General features: G+C 40.2%; 2 protein-coding genes across 3 annotated transcripts; one reads left to right on the plus strand and one right to left on the minus strand.

Moving 5' to 3' along the window:
- The first annotated feature begins 466 nt into the window (after positions 1-466).
- FAM151B (family with sequence similarity 151 member B) lies at positions 467-14,999 on the plus strand. 2 transcript variants are annotated; one of them, XM_084881345.1, is made up of 6 exons: positions 467-614; positions 2,126-2,251; positions 3,490-3,655; positions 8,012-8,229; positions 11,894-12,029; positions 14,505-14,999. In XM_084881345.1, the coding sequence occupies exons 1-6, from the start codon at positions 590-592 to the stop codon at positions 14,662-14,664; spliced, it is 831 nt and encodes a 276-aa protein (XP_084737471.1). In that variant the 5' UTR covers positions 467-589; the 3' UTR covers positions 14,665-14,999. The 2 variants fall into 2 exon arrangements, with proteins under 2 accessions (XP_084737471.1, XP_084737472.1); XM_084881346.1 differs by lacking the exon at positions 14,505-14,999 and adding an exon at positions 12,707-12,973 and having other exon boundaries at positions 473-614.
- Positions 15,000-15,467: 468 nt separating this feature from the next.
- ANKRD34B (ankyrin repeat domain 34B) lies at positions 15,468-26,457 on the minus strand. The gene is made up of 4 exons (XM_084881313.1): positions 26,426-26,457; positions 24,348-24,432; positions 20,960-21,041; positions 15,468-19,680 (listed from the first exon to the last, which is right to left on the minus strand). The coding sequence occupies exon 4, from the start codon at positions 19,655-19,657 to the stop codon at positions 18,155-18,157; it is 1,503 nt and encodes a 500-aa protein (XP_084737439.1). The 5' UTR covers positions 19,658-19,680; positions 20,960-21,041; positions 24,348-24,432; positions 26,426-26,457; the 3' UTR covers positions 15,468-18,154.
- Between the last annotated feature and the right edge of the window lie 562 nt (positions 26,458-27,019).

Genomic DNA, 27,019 nt, shown 5'->3' on the forward strand with positions numbered 1-27,019 from the left:
TTATTTTTTCACTTGGAAATCCTTGTCATGATATTCCATCTACAGAACTAACAACACTCTATAGAATAAAACGTAATACAACAGACTTATTACTACTGAGGTGCTTCTTATGACACGAATGATTAGATTTGAACAAACAGAATAATAAAAAATTATAAAAGGCACACATTTACAGCTCCTACATTTATCAAATTTCGAGTCCCACCTGCGGTTGCCTTGGCAGGACCGGACCCAAAGATTTGGAGGGCCTCATCCTCTGCCTCTGTCTTCCCAGACCCCGGGTCTGTCTTCAGAACTACCTACCTTTTTTCTGACAACTTTTCCAAAAAATAAAAATAAAATTCGCGCGACACTTGAACAGCCCAACAGCCGCGGAGTCTGCGGATCCTGCGCACCAGCCACAGCCTCTGCGCCTGCGCATTCTCTCCACCCGCGCCACTTCCGCCCCGGCTTCCCAGGCTGCTCTGCGGTCGCGCTAGGAGACTGACGGCTCACCCCTCTGTGCTGGAGTTGTGCTTCCACGTCACCTGCGAAGGGTCACCCGCGGTGCCCAGGGCCTAGCGCTGGCGGGCTGCGGGCGTCTGTCACCATGGAAACGACCGCTGGGGGCCCTGGTAAGCGCCACAGACAGCTCCGCAGAACGGGCTCCACATCCTGCACTTTCCTTGCCGTGGGAAGAGTTAGTGAGACTCTCCTCTGGCAGCACCCCTCCTTTTCTTCCCATCCTGGCGATGCGCATTCATTCCATTGGCCTGGAACCTTGGTTCTGCGTGGGTGTTAAGAGGGGAAAAACCCCCAAAACCAACACTGTTCTGGCGACCAAGAATGGCAAGAATATTGCGCCCTTCTTCGTTTTTTTGTAAGAGAAGTTTTAGGGTCATAGGAAAATTGAACGGGAGAAACAGATTCCCCATCTATCCCCTACCTGGATACATGCATAGCCTCCCCATTATCAACATTCCCCAGTGAGCATTATAATTGTGAACCTGCGTTGACACATCGTAATCACCCAAAGTCCTCAGTTTACCGGGGTTCACTCTTGGTGCTGCACATTACAAATGTATAATGACATGTATCCAGTCCTGTGGTGTCATACAAAAATAGTTTCTCTGCTCCCAAATACTCTGTGCTCCAACCCTTATCCCACCCCAATCCCTGGCATATTTTCATTGTTTTTCAGCTTTTTCTCATTGCTGTTGTAGGATATGGCATACTTTGGGACAGATCTGAATTGAAGTGTTTTGGTCTTGGTTAACTCATATTAATATTTAATTAAGATAAAATCTGGTCTGCCAAAAAGTAATTATAGATATGGGAATTATGTATATTTGTACACGCTAGATAAATCTGTGAATATTAACTCAGGTGTTTACTTAGTCATTCATATAAATGTTGCTAAGACTCATAATCTGAAGGTAAATATGCTTAACTGTAATTTAAGGTTCTAAGTTGTTATAATAATATAAATATGGAATGGGGCTTCTGGTAGAGAAAACAACTAAATTGTATAAAATTTAGAAGCTTTTAATATAGCTTTGGCTTAACATGTTTTACTTATTTAAGAGGACTGGAATCCATGTAACACAGTGTGAAAATTCCTGCTTTAAAATATCTGTATCTTGCCGAAACCGGTTTGGCTCAGTGGTAGAGCGTCGGTCTGCGGACTGGAAGGTCCCAGGTTCGATTCCGGTCAAGGGCATGTATGTTGGTTGCGGGCATATCCCCAGTAGGGGGTGTGCAAGAGGCAGCTGGTCGATGTTTCTCTCTCATCGACGTTTCTAGCTCTCTATCTCTCTCCCTTCCTCTCTGTGAAAAATCAATAAAATATATTAAAAAAAATAAAATATCTGTATCTTATCAGGTTTTTTTTTCTTTCTACATGCTTTTTCATTCTTCTGAAATCCAGACTATCCTATATGTTTGCTAATTATTACTTATATTGTATGTGTCATGCTTACATATTTATATATATATTAAATACCTGCATATCATACTTGTTCTCATTTTTTAAAATCTCTTGTTTTTCTCCATTTACTTTATTCTCTCTGCTGTGCCCTTTTTTATTAAAAGTATTTACCCCATATGAAACAATCTATTCTTTTTCATGAAAATGCTTTTATTTTAGGATCTTGGAGTGAAAATATACTACAGTATTTTCTGAGAAATAACCAGATCAAAACAGAAGATGGTGCCCAGATCATCTGGTATCATGCTGCTAACCATAAGGCACAAATGAATGAGGCACTGAAAAGTAAGTCAGGGCAGTTATTTATATTTACACTAGTGGCCTGGTGCATGAATTCATGCACTGGTGGGGTCCCTTGTCCTGGCCTGCATCCTCTCACAATCTAGGGCTCCTAGGAGGATGTTGGAGGCTTGGTGCATGGATTCAGCTCAATCCCACAAGCCCTGATACCCTGAAATTCATCAGTCTTTTCCATGTTTCCATACCTTTGTGTTGAGTGTCTGCCCCCTAATGATCAGTGCACATCATAGCTACCAATCAAACACTTAGCATATTAGCCTTTTATGTACACTGAGTGGCCAGATTATTATGACCACCCCATCAGTACTTCGTTGGGACACCGTTTGCCTTCTATACTGTGGCGATTCTTCCTGGCATTGACTCCACGAGATGTGGAAAGGTGATGCGAGGAATCTGACACCATGCCTGATGAATAGCACTGTCTAGTTCAGTGAGATTGGATGGTTGTGGAACCAGCTGCCTGATGGCTCTTTTAACTTCATCCCACAAATGCTCAATTGGATTGAGATCTGGTGATTGTGGGGGCCACCTAAGCAAGGTAAAGTCTCCCTCATGTTCTTGAAACCACTCCTGCACAATGTGAGCACCGTGGCATGGCGCGTCGTCTTGTTGGAAGAAGTCATCTCCCTTGGGATGCGCCATCAACGTGATAGGATGAACTTGATCAGCAACGATACTTAGGTATGTTATGCTATCCAGATGTTGTTCCACACGAATTAAAGGGCCCAAATCATACCAGGAAAACATGCCCCAAACCATTACACTGTCCCCACCAGCTTGAATGGTTGTACTCCTGCATGTGGGGTGCATGTTTTCATTCTGTTTCCGCCAAATTCCCACTCTGCCATCTGCATGATACAACTGGAAATGTGATTCATGGGACCACATGACTTTTTTCCAATGATCAACTGTCCAATCCTTGTGTTCCTATGCGAATTGGAGATGCTTTATGTTGGTAACTGCAGACAGCAAAGGTGTTCAAACAGGCCTTCAGCTTCCATATCCCATACGATGCAGTGTACAGCTAATTTGCCCACAAATGTCGGCTGTCATAATAATCTCGCCACTCAGTGTATATAGATTGGGTAATAGATGAATTCAACTCTTTAAAAAAATATCAGCATATTTTCAGGTACCAGAGACCTTTCTCTTTCTCAAAAGGACACTGGCCATGGCACCTGCAGTCCCTGTTTTGTAAATATTAACTTCTTTCATTTGGACAGGTACTGCCCACATGATAGAGGCTGATGTCCTCCTTCCAAGTGAGGGATCAGACCAGAGCCAACCGATCATGGCCCATCCTCCTGAAACAAGTAGTGATAATACTCTCCAGGAATGGCTGACTGAAGTTACAAAAAGCAATAAAGGCATCAAGCTGGATTTTAAGAGGTATTTGTACAAATATAATCAGTCTTCTGGTTGTTACAGAATAATTTTTTTGGGGGGGGGGAAGGAGTTAATAGTTTCTCATATCTGTGCCTGACTAACTTTGTACTTTTACTTACACTGAAATGGAATTGCAGACTGATACATTCTAGGAATGGATCTAAGACACACTGAGCTGTTTAAAGTTAATTTTTATAAAGGAATTTATTGTAAGTGACCATTGTGGTAATACAACAGTCAATTTACAATGCTACCCCTACTAAAAGGTAGTCCAGAAGAGAAGGAATTGAGAGAATTTTGTTGAAGTAGTTAATGCATATTTCTACTTGATTTATGTTGTTATATTTGTGTATAGGGAATTGTTTAGATTTCTTCAATAACTGAAATGTTCCTTAAAAACAGTATTTTGGAGGCATTGATAATGAAGAGCAAGATTAAGTGTAATTTACTTCCTGGTAGCTTTCATAGTAAGTTTTATTTTTCTGGTATTTTGGTACTGTGAAAATTATAGGTCAAGCCAGAAATATATTGGGTCACCCTAGAATAGGGGTGTCGAACTCAATCAGAGAAGGGGCCAAAATCTAAAATCCAGCCTAAATCGTGGGCCGAATGGTTTACTGAACAGTCATAAACTGACAATGTCATGAACTGACAGCGGAGTGCAGTGATGACAGCGCAGTGCGGGCCACATTGCAAGGCCTGGCAGGCTGGATTTGGCCCGCGGGCCTTGTATTTGACACATGTGCCCTAGAAGCTCACCATAAGTACTAAAGCAACTTCTATGGAAATCTAAGATTTGTGGTAAGCCTATTTCATCTCTGAACAATATTTTTAAATTGAATGGTCTTAAGAAATTAATAAGGATTTGGAAATCTGCCTGGTTGGTGTTGCTCAGTGGTTGATCATTGACCCATGAACGGGGAAGTCACAGTTTGATTCCTGGTCAAGGCACATGCCCAGCTTATAGGTTTGATCCCCAGTAGGGATGTGCAGTAGGCAGCTGATTCTCTCTCATCATTGATGTTTCTGTCCCTCTCTGCCTCTTCCTTCCACCCTCTGGAGAAAAAAAAAATGTATTTGGAAATCTTTTGTATATATATATTTTATTGATTTTTTACAGAGAGGAAGGGAGAGAGATAGAGAGCTAGAAACGTTGATGAGAGAGAAATATCGACCAGCTGCCTCTTGCACACCCCCTACTGGGGATGTGCCCGCAACCAACATACATGCCCCTGGGACCTTTCAGTCCGCAGACCGACACTCTACCACTGAGCCAAACCGGTTTCAGCGTGTATTTGGAAATCTTATTCATAGAGTTATTAAGATGACTCTAGTCATTTATTGTGGGGCTAAATATACCAGTAAACCTCATTGTACTGTTGATGAATTCTAGAGCTATTTACAGTAAGTGGAAAAACTTTTAAGATGGTGAATGTTTCAATTCCATTTCATTGACAAAGAAATTTAGTCCCAGAGAGGTTAAGTGATTTACTCAGGGACAACAGCTGAGCTTGGCAGCTGGGGGAGGTTTTGGCAGATTTCCTGGAGCCAGTTCAATATACCATAGAACAAAATACTTGGATCTTCAATGCCTGGTGACTCAAAGTTTTAGATCTCCTTGCCTCTCCATGTGTTTAGTTTTTTTTGTTGTTTTTTTGTATGATTATTATTGCCCCTTGAGTTATTCCCTGAGGTGTATTCTTTGGCTTCTTGCCAGTCAGATGAGCTCATTCATTCTTTTAGATATATATATTTACTGATTTCAAAGAAGAAGGAAGAGGGAGAGAGAGATAGAAACTTCTATAATGAGAATCATTGATCAGCTGCCTCTGCACACCCCCTGCTGGGGATCAAGCCCACAACCTAAGCATGTGCCCCAACCAGGAATCAGCTCATACATTGATGCTCAACCACTGAGCTACACCAGCAGGGCAGCTCATTCATTTTTCAACATTGACAACTACCACATAAGGCCAGTAAAAAAAAGACTTTTTGGTAATAACGTATTTGAAGGGTGCTGCCCATCTGAGTAAAGTTTACACTCTGAAGTAAAACTCTTCACCTTCTCAGTAAGAGAAGCTGAATGACCTTTTCGTCAAATTTTACTAGCTCTTGTTTTGTACCTTGAAGTTAATTTGTTAAGTAACAATAATAACTAAGTAATATATGATGATTTAAAAATTTTATTTGGAGTAACAAACTCCTTTGTTTTAGCCAAAATATTTCCCTTAGAATGTAATTTTAAATGAGTTATTGCAATTTTAAGTATGATTTTAATTATGTCACCCCTAATTTTTAAATGAATTTAATAGAAAAATAGGATGTGATACTCAGAAGTTTGACATACAAGTAATTTTTTAGGAAAAAAATCTATTTTATAAAAACTAAGTTTAAATTTTTTTCTGGGGATTTAGAAAAATACTAAGCAAAGAGAAATTTTAGAGAGTATTCTGATCAGGACTTCCCTCTTCAAATTATCAATGTGGCAAACCTTTAGACAGTCCTTTATGGGAAACAATACTAATACATATAAGAACTGAGAATGTAATTAGAATTACATGGAATTTATAGTTTAACTAGAGGCCTGGTGCATGAAATTTGTGCATGGGAAGGGTTCCTAGGCCTGGCCAGCAATCAGGACCGATCCTTGGGGCAACTGGTGGGGCAATTGGGGCCCCTGCTGGCACCTGCCTTGGCTGGCCTGGTACTCCCTTCTTGCTGGCCCCACCCCCTGCTGCTGCTGGTTGGGGCCTGCGGGCTAGGGGCAGCTCCTGCGTTGAGCATCTGCCCCCTGGTGGTTAGTACATGTCATAGCGACTGGTCGTTCTGCCATTTGGTCGATTTGCATATTAGGGTTTTATTATGTAGGATTGGGAGGGATGTGTCATTATACAGGATTTACAATATTGAGTCTTCCAGGCTTTTCCTCCACATTTACTCCTTTAGGATTATCTTGTCAAGTTCTAGAATAATAAGAACTATAACAACAAAAGTGTTATTTGCTTTAGTAAGGTTTTATGTTTTACTTAATATAGGTTTTCTTTTTCATATTTAAGTGTTTGGTAAGGGAGTGTATCATTACTTTTTGTATTAGCAATCTATATTAGTGGTAACTAAAATATATACATATAAAATGGAATATGTATATTAAATTCTTGCTTCATTGTGTTTTGTGTCATAGTTTCTTATTCTCAGTGCTTTGCATGTAGTCGACACATATGCTGATGGAATTTCAATTTTGGGGAGGAAATGCTGTTTGACACTAGATATTGTCAGATGGAAAACCAATGTTAAACAGCCCTATGTCAGCTTACTAAATTGAGAAAGCCTTAAACCTCTGCAAACACCAGATTTCTTAAGAAACCAGAGTCCTTTCTGGAAAAGAGTTTCAGGGTTTCCCCGTGCTGCACCCAGGAGGAGCAGAACCCCATAGGACACACAAGCTTTGGAATCACAGGTATAAGGTGCTTGCTACCAAAAATGGGGGAATTTTTAGGAAGTACAGTGTCAGGTAATCAGAATTGTCATTTTAACATGGTATTGATACCCTTCAAGGCAGAGTGCATTTGAGACAGAGAAGTAGAGCATCTACATTAGAATTTGCAGCATTAGAACTTATTAGTCCACTAAGATCTAGGGCCTCCAATAAAAAAAGAATGAAATCTTACCATTTGAGACAGCATGGATGGACCTACAGAGTATTATGCTAAGTGAAATAAGTCAGACAGAGAAAGACGAATGTCATATGATGTCACCTACATATGTAGTCTAAAGAACAGTATAAATGAACAACAAAACAGAAACAGACTCTTAGGTACAGGGAATAGACTCATGGTTGCCCGAGGGGAAGGGAATCGGGAAACTGGGTGAAAAAGAGGAAGGGATTGAGACGTGCAGATTGGTAGTTCCAGAATAGTCATGGAGATGTAAAGTACAGCCTAGGAAACATGGTCAATAATATTGTAATAACTATGAACGTGCCAGGTGGGTACTAAAAACATCAGGGGTAACACTATAAAGTATATGATTATCTAGCTATTATGCTGTACATCTAGAAACTAATACAAACTAATTCTGAACATTAATTGTAATTGAACAACATTTTTTTAATTTTTATAAAATTTAAAAGGGGCAGAAGAGTTCTTAGCTTCCCATCACAGTATTCACTGAAAGCTAATTTTCTCAGAAATCAACATAGGTCTTAAAGGGTCTGAAATGGTTCAGAATTATAAGTAGTATAGCTTCCAATAAAGTTTGTATATACATTTTTTAAAAGGAAAAATTATGTAGTCTGATTAAAACCTTACTGTTTCAAAATCTCTAGGTGTATCGGTCATTGACAACAAACTGTGCTTTCAGTCTGGCAGCTGTAGAGCCAGCCATGATGCTCTTGGAAAATGTGAAGAAGCATCTGAAGCGTCCTGTGTGGATTAACGCCGATATTCTTCCCGGTCCAAATGGAAACAGCAGAGTAGTGGATGCAAAGCCTTTTATAGACACTGTGACTTCCTTCTTTCCAGATGTGACATTTTCCCTGGGTTGGACAACAGGATGGCATCCTGAGAAAGTTAATGAAGGTAATAATTTTTTAGATGTTTTTCTTGTTGGTCAAATTAAAATATACTCTAGCCCGACCAGCATGGCTCCGTGGTTGAACATTGACCTATGAACCAGAAGGTCAGGGTTCAATTCCTGGTCAGAGCACATGCCCTGGTTTCGGACTCGATCCCCAGTGGGGGGTGTGCAGGAGGGAGCCGATCAGTGGTTCTCTCTCATCATTGATGTTTCCGTTTCTCACTCCCTTCATCTATGAAATCAATAAAAATATATTTTAAAAATATATAAATACTGCAAATATAAGAATATCTTTAATACAAAACCAAAAACACATTCCACAAAATCTAAGAGCCTAATGGAGAGAAAGGTCTAGCCCTAAAAATATGTGTATGTTTCTTCTTTCTATTATTTCAGTAGACCCTTCACTCATCGGTGACATCCTGTCACCAGCTCCATGAGAAATATTTATTGGCAAGGTCTAGAATAACGAAAGCAGCCTCTGTACATACTTTAAACAAATGCTAAGTTGGTCTCTTCGAACCTGTAAAACATTCTATAGTATTTTTATCTCTCTCTCTTTCTCTCTCTCTCTCTCTCTCTCTCTCTCTCTCTTTTTTTTTTTTTTTTTTTTTTTTTTTTTTTTTTTTACTGTGGAGCAAACTCCCTTTGTTAGATGAAAGATTTAAAAAATGGTTTTAAGAGCTTCCCATGTGATTTGAGGCCAGAAGTTGGGGGAGTGGTTGAAGAGCATTAGTGCTGCTCCCTAGACACAGGAAGGGGCTCCCATGTGGGGTGCTGGGACCTTGGTACCCTCCTGCTCTCTTTGGCTGGACAGGAGTGTGGGAGGCCATGAACTTCTCCTCTAGGCTCGATCCCTTCTTCCCTTCACATATTCCTACAGAAGGACCTGATATTTTCAGCTTCGTTTTCCTGCTGAAACTTATTACACTATTTGAATTCATCTTCCTATTTCTTCGTAGATCCCTAGGTAGTAATTTCCAGGTAAGCAGCCAGTAAGCAATCAAATGCTATGGACACCTGTCCATGTAGTTAAAATGATAAACTAGCTGAAACCGGTTTGGCTCAATGGATAGAGCATCAGCTTGGGGACTGAAGGGTCCCGGGTTCGATTCCGGTCAAGGGCATGTACCTTGGTTGCGGGCACATCCCCAGTAGGGGGTGTGCAGGAGGCAGCTGGTCGATGACTCTCTCTCATTGATGTTTCTAACTCTCTATCTCTCTCCCTCCCTCTCTGTACAAAATCAATAATATATATATTGATTTTGTACAGAGATATATATATTATTATATATATCATCTATGAAATCAATAAAAATATATTTTAAAAATATATAAATACTGCAAATATAAGAATATCTTTAATATTTTGTACAGATATATATAATAATATATATATCTCTCTCCCTCCCTCTCTGTTCAAAATCAAAAATATATATATATATATATTTTTTAATATTTTATTGATTTTTTACAGAGAGGAAGGGAGAGAGATAGAGAGCTAGAAACGTCAATGAGAGAGAATCATCGACCAGCTCCCTCCTGCACACCCCCTACTGGGGATGTGCCCGCAACCAATGTACATGCCCTTGACCGGAATCGAACCCGGGATCTTTCAGTCCGCAGACCGATGCTCTACCACTGAGCCAAACCGGCTTCAGCAATAAAATATATTTAAATAAAATAAAATAAAATGATAAACTAGGAGGTATTTATAACCTATGGAGATGTGATCTTTTATCCTGTGTTTAGGGCATTTATTTTTTACTTATTTACTATTACTGTTTTTATTTATTTTTATTATTTTTTATTAAATGTATTGGGGTAACATTGGTTAATAGGAACATAGAGGTTTTAAGTATACAGTTCTGTGATATAAGATCTGTATATATTTCACTGTGTGTTCACCACCCAAAGTATTATTGTTTTCAATGGAAAGTTTTTTAGTCTAACTTGAGATTCGAATAACTGCTATCCAGTGACATTTAGGTTATTACCCCTTGGACCAATAATTGTTATGATTGAGAGGAAAAAAAATAATATGCTTAACTTAATTCTAGTTCAATTTTTTAATCATTTAAATTTTTATTAATTTCATTAAAAATTATAACATAGCCGAAACCGGTTTGGCTCAGTGGTAGAGAATCTGTCTGCAGACTGAAAGGTCCCAGGTTCGATTCCGGTCAAGGGCATGTACAGTGGTTGCGGGCACATCCCTAGTAGGGGGTGTGCAAGAGGCAGCTGGTCGATGTTTCTCTCTCATCGACGTTTCTAGCTCTCTATCTCTATCCCTTCCTCTCTGTAAAAAATCAATAAAATATATTTTTAAAAATTTTAGCATAATTCAAAGTGTTTAAAGAGGTAAACCAGCAATGATTTAATATCTCGCTTACTGATTCTGAACTCCTTTTAGTCACTGTTTGACTCAGGCTTCAGCCTCAGGTTTGAATTGAGTTAAACCATAGCTGGGACTTTAAGTCATGAGGGTGTTGAATTATTTAAGGCTGCTTTTCCCCACTGGCTTCTTGTCATTACCAGCATCTGTTTTATCCTCCCTTGCCTCTTATGCCACAGATTTTATAAGGAGATTTTATGTTTGTGTTAATGGAAATATAGCTTCTGTTAGCAATAATGTTAAGTGTAGCTTCTATTAGCAGTTTTCTAATTAAAGATGTCTAATTTTTTTTATATTCAAAAGGAAAGCAGACATTTTCCTTCTTTCATGAGAAATTTAATTTAATTGCTAATCTAATATATTCACATAGGCTTTCTGTAAAATGCTCTTTTACTGACCAATGCTTTTTTACAACCTGCTTTTGATAGATTCAGGGTTATGTTAGAAATATATATTTTTTCTAAAGTTGTTTATAAACAGGTGTGATATTTTTACAGTGTCCTAACATGATTTAAAGCACATATATAAAAGTCCATTTTACCACTATGTCTATTTTAGGTAAAATGTATTAGAAATCTGGACTAGCCAAAAACTTAAAAATTGAAGTTTAATGTCATCCTAATAAATTAAAGAATAATAAGTAAATAAATAAACAAATAAATAAAATTTTAAAAATTGAAGTTAACTATTTACTTAATTAGCTAACCAACAGCTAGTAGCCATCTTTCTCTTAGAAAAGAAATAATTAACATAAGTGGAAAATCTTAGTTTATCGGGAATATTAATGAGGAGGAAGTGCCTAAAAGTCTTAGAAAAGTAACTACTGTGTCAAAATTTGCTATTTTTGCACTTGAAATATTAGTAAATTCTTTTTTAAATTTATTGATTTTGGAGACAGAAAAAAGGGGGAGAGAAGGGGAATATTTTTATTGTCCCACTTATTTATACATTTATTGATCGATTCTTGTATATCCCTAACTGGGGATTAAACCCGCAACCAGAATGATACGTAACCAACTGAGCTGCTCAGCCAAGGCATTTCCCCCCGCTTATATTTGCTGTAGAATTACTTGTGGCATGATTTTAGATTTAATTTTCATCTACATTTTCCACCCAAAACATTTTCTTGCACTAAGTGATATTTTAATTCAATTTGTATTCAAACGAAAGTTTGCATGAGTTACCTGTGAATTTACATATGTAATTTAGTTTTCATTTAATTGAATTTAGTATTCTAGTAGAAAAGTTAAATTTCTTCCTTTTGATTTCAGGTTATAGTTGGACCATGGTGAAAGAGATGGAATGCATATGCAATGAACTAAGTCAGCCTGTAACCTTTCCTGTCAGAGCAGCATTAGTCAGGCAGTCTTGTTCTCAGTTTCTCTGGCTGTTAAAGAAATCAAACAGGTATGTATAAGTTTTATAGCATAGAGTGTGCATGTGAGTGTCTGTGAGAGACAGAGATAAAGGATGCAAACTGATTATGTCAAGACGGTGTGTGTAGGAGAGAATACGAACACTGATTCTGTAAGCATACAGACTCCCTCACTAGAGTGAAGCTTCTTAATGAACCTTAACATTGTCTCTTCCTCAGTTTTTGCACATAGTAGGTGCCCAGTAAATGTCACTTTTTCCATTGTTACACATTGACAAAGTTCTAAGCAGATAAAACAGTTACCCTCTGAATTCTATAATAGTTTCAGAAGTCTATTCCATGAAAACTTTTTTTTTTTCATCCACACCCAAGAATATTTTTAATTGATTTTTTGAGAGAGAGGGAGACAGAGAGAAAAAGAGAACATCAATTGGCCGCCTCTTCTATGGATCCTGACCAGGAATCGAACCCACACCCTTTTGGCTTTTGGGAGGACACTCCAGCCAACCTGGCCACCCAGCTGGGTTCTTTCTCTTTGAGGCTTAGTAATTTTATTAGACTGTGTCTCCAGAAGGACCATTCTGTACTTTATGGAGACACAGGGATGTGGATTTCTTTTCACTATGTAGATTCAAATGTTCTTTTCTGAAATATTCCTGTGAATTATATTTGTTCTTCTGCATTTATAACACTATGCTTTCTCTTTTAGGGACTCCAGTAATGAATATGTACATCTCCTTTGCTTATCTTTGTTATCTATTATTTTCTCTCTATTCTCTTTTTTTATTTGCATTTTATGATTGAAACATCAGTTATGAGAGAGAATCATTGATTGGCTGCCTCCTGCATGCCCCCTACTGGGGATCCAGCCCACAACCCAGGCATGTGCCCTTGACCAGAATTGAACCTAGAACCCTTCAGTCCACAGGTGGATTCTCTATCCACTGAGCAAACCTGACTAGGGCTGGAAAGCTCTTCTTTTAACTTCAGTTCACATCGTGTCTTTTTATACATTTTGTCACCATGGTGCTCAAATACAGTAGATGCCATATTAGCAAAAATAATAGATTTATAAAGTAATTCTCATTTTTTTTTTCTTTTCTGTGTTCTCAGAATTGAAAAGTCCATTTTGATTTGTCACATAATATTGCTATGGGAGAAAATCCAAATTACTTCCCTTTATGACATTTCCAGAATGGTGTCACCATCCGAAAGGACAGGAATGTGTCAATATAAAAAGAATATATACCTTCATTAGACTACTTTTTGATCATTAGCAGAAAAAATGCTTTGGAGATTTTCCCCTGGATTTTGACATGTTTATGGGGAAAATAAATATGAAACTAACAGCTTTGCATTTCTCTAGACTCCAGTGCAACAGGGAAATGTCACTGAAATGAAAATACACAATTTAAATAGCATTAAAATTCTGAGCATATTCTTTTTTAAAATATATTTTTATTAATTTCAGAGAGAAAAGAAAAGGGAGAGATAGAAACATAAATGATGAGAGAAAATCATTGATTGGTTGTCTCCTGCACACTCCCAACTGGGGACTGAGCCCGTAAACTGGGCATGTGCCCTTGACCGGAATTGAATCTGGGGCCCTTCAGTCCGCAGGTGGATGCTCTATCCACTGAACCAAACTGGCTAGGGCTGAGCATATTCTTATGTCCATAACAAATCTGCACATATTATTATTGTTTTTTAACTCCAGAAGTAGATCTAAATTTATTCCATTTGGTATTTTCAGTGACATCTTGTAGCATATCTCAGACAAAAATCCCCAGAAGGAATAGTGAAGCCACTTAGAAAGTAAATGTGTTGGGGTGTCAGTGGCACTTGTGTCTGTTCAGGCTCTTCCAGTTGTGCTTTGACTCTGGTTAGGCTTCTGAGGAAACCTAGGTTAGAGCAATAATTTTTTTTAATATATATATTTTACTGATTTTTTACAGAGAGGAAGGGAGAGAGATAGAGAACTAGAAACACCGATGAGAGAGAGATATCAACCAGCTGCCTTCTGCACACCCCCCACCGGGGATGTGCCTGCAACTAAGGTACATGCCCCTGACCGGAATCGAACCTGGGACCCTTCAGTCCACAGGCTGATGCTCTATCCACTGAGCCAAACCGGTTTTGGCAGAGCAATAATTTTTGTTTCGAGAGCAGATTCCTTGATCAGCAGTGCAATCTCCTCAGTTCTTTTGTCCAAAATTTGGCCCATTTTCAGTGCTAGTAGTCTGGGTTTCTATAGCCATTTAACATTCCTGTATTCAGATACAGCAGTTAGCTAATTTAGCAACAACAATGTAATTTTTTTTTCTTTTCTCCAGTCCATTTAGTGTTGATGAAGGAATGAAGGGATAACTTCACCATTGATAATTAATTTTTTTATATTGGTGTGAATTTTGGTTGGAGACAAACTATTTTTAGGCTTATTGGAATTCCTCATCACTGTCTCTTATCTTCCACTTTTAATTATAGAATTCTGTTTTATTTTAATGCAGGTACAGCCTGACTATTTGGACTGGAAAAAATGATAACTATTCCATTGAAGATTTACTTTATATTAGAGACTATTTTGACAAAAAACAAGTTTTCTATGATATCTTGGAACCACAAAATCATGAATTTAAACAAGCCATTGGAATCAAAGTTAATCTCTAAGAAGAAGATTCTTCTCAATTATTTTATGTTTTGGTTTCATAATCCTTCTCTGCTTTGGTCTGAATTAATTACCATATAAATTGTGATGATTGAGTTATGCTCCAATTTGTCCAATTAAAAAATACGTATTGAGTCAAAACTGGTTTGGCTCAGTGGATAGAGCATCAGCCTGAGGACTGAAGGGTCCCAGGTTTGATTCTGGTCAGGGGCATGTACCTTGATTGCAGACATATCCCCACTGGGGGGTGTGCGGGAGGCGGCTGATTGATGCTTCTCTCACTGATGTTTTTAGCTCTCTCTCTCCCTTCCTCTGTAAAAAATCAATAAAATATATTTTTTTAAAAATACGTATTGAGTGCTTACTGTGTATTAGGCATACTGTATGTCCTTATAATACTGTATTTACCTAAAATCTTTTCTTTGGAAAGAAGAGATTTCAGTGAGCCTAATCTAATAATTTAGAAAAAATGATATTTAAAACCCTTTATAAAAATAATTCTGATATACTGAAAATAACTGAAAGAATTCATGTGTCATAATAGGTCTGAATCACATTTTGTTGGCAGTTACATTCCAGAGATCCACAAAAATGTGGCAACCTCTCCCCATTTTCCTGGAGAACTGGTTATTTCATAGACTACAGAAGAGTAAGAAGGCTTCAGAAGTGTTTTTATTTATTATTAGAGGCTCAATGCACAAAATTCATACAAGGGGCTCAGCCCTCACAGCCTCTGCTGGTCCTTGCAACCCTGGCTTCCTCAGGACGGTGGTTTTGCTATTCTGTCTAACATATTAGCTCTTTATTATATAACATTATTACTTTAATATATTTTTATTGATTTCAGTGAATAAGGGAGAGGGAGAGATAGAAACATCAATGATGAGAATCATTGATCGGCTGCCTCCTGCATGCCCCCTACTGGGGATTAAACCAGAAACCTGGACATGTACCCTTGACTGGAATTGAACTTGGGGCCCTTCAGTTATAGGCCAATGCTCTATCCACTGAGCCAAACCAGCTAGGGCTAGAAGTGTTTTTAACTATTACTGGGCTAAACAGCTTTCTCATAACAAAAATCAAATCCACTTACTGAATAAATTAAATTGGATGGACTTAGAATTTCCATATTGTTGGGAGCATGCTGACTGCTATGCATATCATTTTTTTAAAATCTATATCTTTGTATTCATTGTTTCAATCATAGTATCTTCTCTATAGTGAGCAAACTACTCTAGGAATTTTAATCCTGGTAATATATCATTTGATTTTCAAGTTTCTCACCAGCACTACCTTAGTTCATACCCGTTTTCTGCTCCTAGAATTTCCAAACCTAATTCTTTATAACTTCATTCTTCACACTCAGAGATACCCTGAGTATTTCTGCATACATATCTGATTCCGGTTGCAAACATCTGTGACTTACCATTGGGATGCCAGTGATATATTCTACTTAATGGAATGAAAATTCCATAGGATGGTTTTATAACCATGATCACACAACCTCAGCTCCTGAGGGTTCTTGGGATTGACAGATGTCTATAAATTCTTCTAAATATGGCCGACAAAGTTTTAATCCTACTAAATATATTCATTTTTATGTTGGGGATGAGAATAGAAACAACAGTTTTTCTTTCCTAGTTTTCTATTTACTCAAAGTAACATGTGGCACAGCTTCTCCTGAGATTATATTGAAAATTTATCGTTAGTATTTGAGATAAATAAAAAACAATGATAATTAAAATAACATTTTAAACCTTTATTGATACCATTTTATGAACTAGTCTATTTACATATTTTCCAGTCTGTATCCTTACAACTTAAAAACAAGCACTTTTCTCAATATTAGAACTTGCAAAAAAGGATTTAGCTGCCTATAAACACTAGGTACAATTCTATGTTCTGAATAAAAAACTATTTCTAATATAATTAATGTTCTTCAAAACATTAAATGAAACACCTCCAGTTTTCCCCCCAAATAAAATCCACAAGAAATTAAATACTAGATTCATTATAACTTGCTTATATCCAATTACCAAGAAAAGCATGAAGCCCATTGTTAGGATCTCCTTACTGACAGAAAGCAAAGAAAGTTGTATATGACAACATCAAATTAATACACGCAGATTCTGTATAGTTTGATTTATCCTATGCTGTAAACTGCTAGATTGAAATAAGGATTATATGTATAAACATATTTTCCAATTTTATAGATAATAGTCATTTTATAATATTTTATAGTAGTAGCATGGTTTTCATTTATTTTGTTAAAAATTATTCACAGGTCATAAAATACTACATTTTTGGAATGCCATACTAAGGAAATTATCCTTATACATCCTTACTATGGAAATGTCTAATAATTACATATTAGAAATAAAGACATTATTTAATATTGACCAACTATTTCATACATTTTGTAATTAGGTTTCTACTGACTTTCTTAACTTTAGCTCATCTAAGCTAATAATCAGTTTTTTGTTTTTTTTTTAAAATAAAATAAAGCAAGCATTTAGTTCCTATTTGTGATAAATCTCAAACTTTTGGGATTTTTTTTTGGGGGGGGGTATTGTTTTTAGAAAGTCGAGAATAAGTAAAGAGGAATGCTTTTTAACTTTAAAATACATTTATTTTGGAAACTTATGGATAAGCTTCAAAAAAATTAACAGGAATTAAAGGTATGGAAAATTAAACTTCCATAACATTTTATTGAAATGTTTTAAAAAAGCAAAGCAAAAAACAGCACACAAACACTTGGCATAGATTATTACTACTTTGTAAAACTCACTTACCATTTAACACTAATTAAGCTAACAACAGGAATATTAGTTGCTCTGTCTCCTATAATGACTGACCATTAAAATTTTAATTAGATTTTCATCTATCTGCAGCCAAATATATATAAATAAATATATATATTTATTGATTTCAGAGAGAGGAAGAGAAACATCAATGAGACAATCATTGATTGGGCGCCTCCTGCACACCCCACACTGGGGATTGAGCCTGCAACCTGGGCATGTGCCCTGACTGGGAATGGAACCATGACCTCCTGGTTTATAGGTTGATGCTCACAGCCTGGGCAACATTTTTAAAGAATCTACTCATCCTTTATAGTTGAAGCTTATATATCATAGCACATTTTAGAGCTGTCAGTATTTTCTTTTATACTTTTTTTGTTAATCCTCACCCAAATAATGGAGCATATTTTTTCCATTGCTTTTCAGAAAAAGTGGAAGGGAGACGGGGGAGAAATACTTTAGAGAAAAAATACTTTTAACTTTGAGGAAAATACTTCTTTGAGAGAATTCCCTCACCAGAAACTATAGAGTATTTGTGTCCACAGTGCCTCGTATGATACACGTTGATCCCCCTAACCATAGTGGACTAACCAATTATAACATTTAGAAGGATGAACATTTGATATTTCTCCTCTAGTTGTATATTTCTCTGATAAAGGCCTATGAACAAAGTATGTTTTCCAGCCATCTCTTAAAAATTTACCAACTGCTTAATTTGTTCTGTTTGCAATGACTGTCTCCTTAACATTTTTTTACTTTTAGGGAAACTAGGAACTGTTGGCATGAGCACTTTCTGACCGCAAGAAAGAAGGCTGGGGATCTTGGGGACGGTGACATCTGCGATGGGAGGGTGAGGACTCACATTTAAGGGCGGCAGAAATCCCGGTCTGGTTTGGGGAACACTGTGATCTAAGGGGAAGGCCCCTGAGCCTCGCCTCTCTAACACCGCGTGGTTCCTCCTGCTCAGGGGGCCTGGGGGCATATTCTCCAGCAAGTCTTTGGACCCCGACAACAAGGAAGGAGTGGGCGAGAGGATCTTTTTCTTTCCTGTCAGCGCTTTGCCATCTTCCGAAGTTGTAGGGATCAGACCCCCCGAGAGCTGGGAATCGGAGCTGTAGTGGTTTGCCCCCGAGTTTCTTTTTTGAACTATACTCCTTAAGGTGGACGCAAATATTGTCTGGTTAGAGTCTGGGTCCTGGTCAACAGGGATTTCACTGCATTGCTGATTTCTTTCCGATCGATAATTCATTTCATCGTAGGACGCCTTTCTGGAGCTGGCCTGGTCAAAGGCTCTGAGCAAATGTGCTGTGTCTTTCACGTCAATGCTTTGGTGCCTCGTGATGAAGCGCTTGGAGAGTGCCAGCCCGTTGGTTCTGTAGGATAATTCTTCCTCTGGGGTAATATCCTGGAGCTCCTCCTGCAGAGAGGCCACTCTGGTCATTAATGGGGGGCCACTCCTGACCCAGGGTGGCTTGGGCCCACTGAGGCCCGCCGCAGGCTTCCGCACAGGGGAGCCCAGGTCCCAGGTCTCATCGCGGCTTCCCGAGTCCTCCAGATCGTGAAAGCCAAAAACTCTCATTTCCGTTTCAGAAGAATGTGAAGGGGGCATCGAGCCTGTTTCTATGTCTACCTCTGAAGGGGTGGTGCAGGTGGCTTGGGAATGACACCCAACTATGTCCGAAGGAGGCACGTTCAAGTACTGTTGGGTGGTGTGCCTGCCGGAGGGCGATGTCGCTGTGGTTATGATAATGACCTCCTTTCCTTTAGCCTTGCAAGCACTCAGTAGAACATTCAGGGTCTCTCTATCTTCTGAATTTAGAGCATAAACAAGGGCTGAGTAGCTAGCATGGTCTTGCAAGCTGAGGTCGGCCCCACCCTGTAGGAGCAAGGAAACCACTTCGGGGCCAGCTTTCTCTAAGCAAGCGTGCATCAGAGCGGTTTTCCCAGATTTGTCCTGTATGTTGGGATCGGCGTTGTTCTCTAGCAGGTATTTGACCATCTTGGCTTTGCTGACACTCTGGTGGTCCACGTGTTTGGTCTTACAGGCGATCATTAACGGGGTTTCCCCGCGGTCATTGCTCTCGTTGATGTAGGCGCCGCCTTCCAGCAAGAGTCTGGTGAGGCGGAGCCGGCTCAGGTGGACGGCTTTTATCAGGGAGTTCCCATCACTTGGAATTTCTACACCTTCGTCCATCTTTCAACGTCAGGAATCAATGCCTGCTCACCAAAGAAGAGGAAGACCAAACGATTAGCCAAAATCAATGTCCTAATTTATATTCATGTTTTTTACATACAATTTCTGAAATATGTATAGAGAAAGAGGACATAAATGAGGTTATGTTATTAATAAGTACAGGACAAAATAGTGAATGACAAAATTAAAAAATTTTAGACTAGTAACAAGCTTTAGGAAGTGACAAACTAAAATTTACTTTCAGAATCTTCACTGAATATTTATGCTATAACACCAACCTACGACTGTGTATATATATTCCATCTTACAATAAATAAAAGTAGTATCATACAAAAGAACACGTGAAATGTCCCACATTAATTAAACAATAATCAACTTTTTATTCCAAGCCCTTTAATCATGAGATGGTCAAAATAAAAAGAAAAAGCCTCTTACATTAAAAATACCAGAATAAACAGAATAAAAGCAACTTGGAGGAGACAGATATTAATTAGTCAGGAAAATGGAAACTGCAAAAGCTCATTATCCCCAAAGGGATAAGATGTTGTAATTAAGAAACGACAAGATTCTATGGAAAAGTAAGATCCAGAGACTCTTCAGCTTATCTCTTGAGAGCTCCTTCATATGCTATTAGCAATACTGACCTTTCTTTATTCACCTGATTTCTCAAAAATAATTAATTTACTTAAGAATCATACACAAATGGGAAACTGAAGAGAGAAAAAAAAGCAAAAGGAGTGACTAACATAAAATCAGGAGAAAGTTTTCTCTTAGGGGCAAGGTGTAGAGAGAACAATGCAATTTTGGAGGGAGGCCTGGGGAATTTTAAGATTCAGGTAATGTTCTGTTTCTCTCCCTAAGTGGTATGGATATAGATGACATTTTATTGTTTTTTAAAACAGTACATATTTCACATGTTCTTTTGTATGATTCTACTCTTACCTATTTATTGTAAAATGGAACATGCATACAGAAAAGAGCACAGCGCTTCCATAGGATATGTTGTATAAGTACATTTTACAAAGGCTCTATCAGATCTTAGTTTTTACAACATAATTCAGTTTTTGTGGTATTATCAATAGCATTGATGCCTAACATTCAAGGAGCTTCAGCTACTATGTTCCTGAAAGGCAGTATTCAAGAGAACATCTTTGCTAACTTCCTCGTTAGTATCCTTCCTGATGCTAAGCAGAGGACAACTACTCAACACACACACACACACACAAACACAACACATAAACACAATGAAAGCGACTGCTGTGACTTTGTGTTTTACTGAAGTTATTCCAGAGCCAGACATACCTGTAACTCAGGAACTTAGGAATTTTAGGACTGGCTGGCAGCGTGGGTCCCAACCCAGAGGTTTATTCTGAATGCAAAGCATCTGAAAAGAGGTCACATGAGACAGTGATTCAAAAGAAACCTTCTTTTAGCATTTTTAAAGTACAAATGTGTTCAATAGGATTAAAGCAACAGGAATTTGAGAAATCAGTTGGAACATAATAGTAAATATAGAAACCACTTAGTAACTGCAGTTCAAGAAGAAAATGGTATAAATAATGTAAAAAACAGTGTTGACTTAAAGCAGCATTTGAGAAACAGATACTCAAATGAGAACAAGTTCTCAGATACCACATTTTATTTTATTTATTTTTTTAAAATATATTTTATTGACTTTGTACAGAGAGGAAGGGAGAGAGATAGTTAGAAACATCAATGAGAGAGAGTCATCGATCAGTTGCCTCTTGCACATCCCCTACTGGGGATGTGCCCGCAACCAAGGTACATGCCCTTGACCGGAATCGGTCCCCAAGCCGACGCTCTATCCATTGAGCCAAACCGGTTTCGGCTCAGATACCACATTTTAATATTTTACTCTCATATAGTTTTTAGTATGAGGGCCAATATTTTTTTTTATACTTTTTTTTTTTTTTTTTTGCCTACATTTAAAAAAATCTTTATTGTGGAAAGTACTACATATGTCCTCCTTTTTCCCCATTGATTTCCTCCAGGCCCCCGCCCCTCTCAACCCAGGCCTTCCCCACCATGCTGTGTGTCCATGGGTTCTGCATGTATGCATATAAGGTCTTTGGTTGATAACACTTTTTAAAAATAAAGCCTTATAAGAAACTTTGGGAAAGGTTTCCAAACCTTTTCACCTATCCTCATGTTAAAGCCATTCTCTACAACACTAAGTCTGACTACTTTCTGTCGCACTTTCTTCAAAGCTGGCATCAGGAGGTCCCGGGAGGTGAAGGGGTGCCACACCGCAGTGCTGTGGAAAGGGAGGGTGCTGTGTGCTCCGAGGCTTCGGAGAAGCCAAGCAGTCCCACCACTAGCTCCTGGCAACCAGAGCTTCTATCTGCCATGTGGGCGTAAGGCAGACAGACGCCCTCCCCCGAGACAGGCAGGACTGTCTAGCAAAAACAACTCCATGAGGCTTACTCTTTGTTCACCAAAAAACGCCTTGGATTGATCACTTTTTAAAAACTGTTCATATTTAGTAGAGCAATTCTGAAAATCTTTAAACATTACATTTTTCAGAGAAAAAAGTTGTCAAACACTTTATTCTTCACGTAGGAACATAGTCGGTCTCCTAGTGTCTCAATGGTAATCAGTACCTTTTTGGAATGATGCCCTTGTCTTTATCTATACCCTCTCCCACTTTCACGTGGTTCCTTTATCTTGCCCCAGCCATTTGCACAGCAAAAAAGCTGACAATGAAGTTCGACTTATTCACTCTTCCTAGAGGTAAGTCCCACCTGTGTGTGACAGACCACCTCTCTCACCCACAGTTACCCTAGTTCAGAAATGGCCTTGCCTCCTATCCAACCTGTGAAACCCTCACTGAACATTAGGTGCTGAACCTTCTTCACATTCTGTCAGACCCTTTGTTATAATCTAGTTTATAAAGGATTCCCAAGTTCAGCTTTACCTTTCCAACAGATAACATTTCAGCAGGAGAATGCTTGGGGTTAGACAGACCCAGATTTTTATCCCGACTCTTCTACTTACTAGCTGAATGCCCTGTTTGAGTCTCTCAACCTCAGAGTTTTGGGCTCCTCATCTGTGGAAAAGTCATCCGATAACATTCATCCCCTGGTGGGCGGTGATGAAATCAATGTCTACAAAAAGATTTTCTTGTGCCTTCTTACTGCACACTTCTTTTTAAAAAGTTTTATCCCAGAAGTTAGTCTTCTTTTATTTTTACCATGTCCCTAATCCACAGCCTACTTAAATAACAGGTAAAATATTTTATAATTTTGTTTTCAGGATGTGCAAATAATGTGTCCTAAACATAAATGGTATTTACTAAAATATGGGATGAAGACATCCTTTAAGTATATTATCTTTATAATTTCCTAGTACAATAGCTTCAACATTATTATAAGATATTAATTATTAAACAGCTGGATAAATTGCCTTTAAAAAATGTCTTTATTGATTTTAGAAAGGAAAGGAGAGGGAGAGAAAGAAGGAAACATTGATGTGCGTGAAACAACAATCAGTTGCCTCCCACATGCATCCCCACCAGTGACCGAACTGGCAACCCTGGGCACGTGCCCTGACTGGGAATTGAACCAGTGTCCCTTCAGTGCACGGGACAATGCTCAACCAACTGAGCCACACGGGCCAGAACTAAATTGCTTTTTATTTTAAAACTAGAGGCCCAGTGCACGAATTTGTACACCAGCAGAGTCCCTAGGCCTGGCCTGTGGCATTGAGCCAACAGGGCACTTCGACATCCCTCGAGGGGTCCCGGATTGCAAGAGGGACCGGGGAGGGATGTGGGAGGTTGGCCAGCCAGGGAGGGACCACAGGAGGGCTCTAGGGTATGCCCAGTCCATCTCTCTCAGTCCCAATCGGCAGGACCCCAGCAGCAGGCTAACCTACCGGTCAGAGTGCCTGCCCCCTGGTGGTCAGTGCACATCATAGTGAAGGGTTGAATGGCCTTAGCATATCATTAGCATGTTATGCTTTTATTATGTAGGATTAGAACATCTTTAAAATCAATTGCAATTCATTATGGTGTATTTGCTATACTCATTTGGTCCTCCCTCTTCTCAAGATGCCACTAAAATTACAATTTTGTTATTTTAAAAAATGAAAAAGATACACATCTTGAAGAACAAAGAAAACTGGAGGACAGACATCAGGGGGAGCCATTTCAAACAAGCTTTGGAAACAGAGCAGGATGGTGGCATGGTAAACTGACTTCGCATAGCAGAAGCTGCAACAGAAATCACCAGGGAGATGAGCAGGGAACCAGCATACGCCTCGGACCCATAAAGTTGAGGATGAAGAGGCCCTAAGTGACACAGCAAGTGGTAATGAGGCCCAGGGCTGTACAGGAGAGGATGGCTCAACGTCTGTGGACAGAACAAATGGACCCCAGGTTCTTTACCCCGCCCCAGGTAGCAGACTCTTTTAGGCAAGAAAACAAAGGTTTATTCTCTGAACAGACTGATCAGAAAGGCTCTGAACCTCAAGGCAGCACGCTGAAAACGGGGATAAAGTGAGAGTCTACAGGCTGAACGGTGTGTCCACCCCAGCTTTCTGCCCTGCTACCTGAGGCCCAGAAGCCAGGCTAAAGAAGTCAAAAACTTTTTAAAATATCTGACAATAAATGAAGCAATTCAAACCTCAACTGCATTCGCCTCTCCCACTCTACATGGAAAGAGAAAGTTACCTGAAAATATCATTCAAAATGTGATACTCCACTGATGTCTTTTTTCTCTCCCTGGGTGCGTTTTCTGTCAGCCAGCTGTCAGTTCCTATGAAGGAAATCAAAGCTATTCAGTTACGTAAATACCAATAATTTGTTGCACTCATCTCTCCCATTGGAAGTCTAGTTTTTTGTATGTTTTTTTTTTTTTTCATTCCTTAAGACATCCCTATGGCGTTTGTTCAGTTAATCATATTTCATTGAGTCTGTAAATGTGTCTGGCGTGGGTCCTACGCATGGCAGCCCTCTGTGTGTCCGCAGGATGCAGCCTGCCCTGTAAGCGTGGCCGGCATCGGCAGGGAACCAGCATGCACAGGGTCGGGCCCCCATTCCGTGCAGGGGAGGAGGCTGCGAAAGGAAAGGTGGGCGCTCTCCCAAAGTCACTCCTCTTATCTGCCTGCACCTCAGGGCTTGGGTAGAAGGTCCTGTGTCCTTTATCGCATGCCCCCAGCTTCCCACGGAGGAGGGTTCTGTTGTGAGGGCCTGACTCATGTGGTGTCTCACTCCCCAGGGCAGCATGGGCTGAAGCGCTTTAAAAGTCATCTTGGAACTGGTCGGCTTGGCCTTTCCTGTGATGTTTTCTCCCCGGGCCACCTCCAGTTTTCCTTTCGTTTGGAGAGAAATGTTCTTTTCCTTGGAGCCTCTTACTCCACCTCCAAAAAAGGATTCATGCTCCCTCTCGTCATGTCAGTTGTCTGCCATGGCGGGGGAGGGCATCAAGGGGGTGGCAATTAACTAATGCTTGCCCCTCCCTGCCTCTGTGCTGCCCACAGGGGACAAAGCTAGCTTAGCGAAGGCAGCAGGCTGTGTAGCAGAAGTCTGGGCTTTGTCTCTTCCCAAGTTCCCAGCCCTTGGGAAGCTAATGCTCTGAGCCTCAGTTTCCTCATCCCTAAAGTGGGGATAAAAATCTACTTTATAGTAGATAATGGTGAGGATTTAAAAGATCCAAATACATTGGTCTCTGAAGATTTCAATAAATGTCAATTTCTAAACACCCATCACTAAATGAGAAGAATCCTCTGGGCTGGTAGGGTCTGACAATGACAGGCAAGGTCCCTAGACCAACGGGCAGAAGAATCACATGCAGAGTTTGTTAAAAAGACTCCAGTCTCGCAGAGGCCGGTTTGGCTCAGTGGATAGAGCATCAGCCTGCGGACTCAAGGGTCCCAGGTTCAATTTTGGTCAAGGGCATGTACCTTGGTTGCGGGCACACCCCATGAGGCAGCTAATGGATGTTTCTCTCTCATCGATGTTTCTAACTCTCTATCCCTCTCTATTCCTCTCTGTTAAAAAATCAATAAAATACATATTTTAAAAAAAGACTCCAGTCTCCACTCCCAGACATTCAATAGGGGGTGCTTTCTATGCACACTTGGAGAAAAATCCGTGGCCAACTCTTCATTCCTCATTCCTTAACCCACTTCCTGTGTGCTACCACCCCCTGCCTCAGGGTCCCACCGGGCTGTCTCTGTCATCACTTCGGAGTGGTCTGATGCTCAGTTCCCTTGCAGGAGTGTAGGGCAGAGATGGCTGGCACAGCCCAGATGGAGAGGGAGCCCACAGGCCCAGAGCAGAGTACAGCCTGGAGTGAGATGGACCAAGGACTGGAGGCTGCTGCCCTGCCCTCCCCAGAGAGAGCTGCGAAAATCCAGAGTCCCAGCAGACAGCCCGAGGCCAGGATGCAGAGGTCAGCTGCACTTGGAATGAAGCAAGTCTGCCTGCCCCAAGCTAAATATGTCTCCTCCCCATGCAAGGAAAGGGAGCAGTGTCAGAACAAAAAAAATGCACCGAGATGGTCCCAGGAAATGTAAAGACCTGCCAGGAAAAGTATTTTACCCTGGCACCAGCTTGTAAGAAATATTTAGTAACTGCTCAAGGGAGAGAGTAACTAGTAAGGTTTATCCTATTTCCCACATGCACCCCAAAAGGGCCAACGTCTTCTCACAGTTACTTCGCTGTCCCCCAAGCCTCTGGGTCTTGGGGCAGTTACCAGTCCTCCACCCCACTCCCGAACATGTACATACAGAGCCGCAAAACTATACCTCCAGCTGTCAGGGATCCAAGATGTTGAGGATTCTGGCAGAGTCTCCACAGAAGACCCAGCTGGCTCTGGGAACCAAGCTCCCTTCTCCAGGTTTTTTTTCTCTCAAAGTGCAGAGGGAGCAGAACCCCAAGTGCTGTCGGAGAAGGGCAAAGGAAGGTGACTGGGGCGCCGGCGCCGGGGCACGGATTGGGGGGGTGGGGTGGGGGAGCGCGTTTCGTCGCCTGGTCTCTGAGCTAAGCAGGCAGGCCATCTACGAAATGGGGTTTAGCACAGAGCCTCTGCGGTTCGGTCCCCAAGCTGCCCTCCCTTAGGAAAGGGGATGCCCGCGGAGAGAAGCCAGGGCCTCTCCATCCTGAGGCAGGTGCACCTCTGGATCCCTGCTCTCCGGTAAAGAATTCCAAGTCCGAGGTTTGGGTGCCACAGCTGTCGGCCCCTGTGTGGCTCCCATTTGTGAAGCCAGAGGCTGCACACAGCTCCGCAGCCCCCCGCTCGCCCTCCGCTCAGCCCGCACCTCCCCGCCCCCGCCCCGGCACCTGCGGAGACGCGCCCGGTCCGCGCGCTCCTGCGGCCGGACGCGCGCCGCTCGGGCCGG

The sequence above is a fragment of the Pipistrellus hanaki genome (assembly GCF_964339955.1).
Source record: "Pipistrellus hanaki genome assembly, chromosome: 4".
NCBI lineage: Eukaryota > Metazoa > Chordata > Mammalia > Chiroptera > Vespertilionidae > Pipistrellus > Pipistrellus hanaki.

Coding starts and splice junctions, on each gene's coding strand:
- ANKRD34B (XM_084881313.1), bottom strand. CDS start 19,657: ATGGACGAAGGTGTAGAAATTCCAAGTGATGGGAACTCCCTGATAAAA.
- FAM151B (XM_084881345.1), top strand. CDS start 590: ATGGAAACGACCGCTGGGGGCCCTG. Junction 615..2,125: donor AACGACCGCTGGGGGCCCTG/GTAAGCGCCACA, acceptor CTTTTATTTTAG/GATCTTGGAGTGAAAATATA. Junction 8,230..11,893: donor TCCTGAGAAAGTTAATGAAG/GTAATAATTTTT, acceptor TTTTGATTTCAG/GTTATAGTTGGACCATGGTG.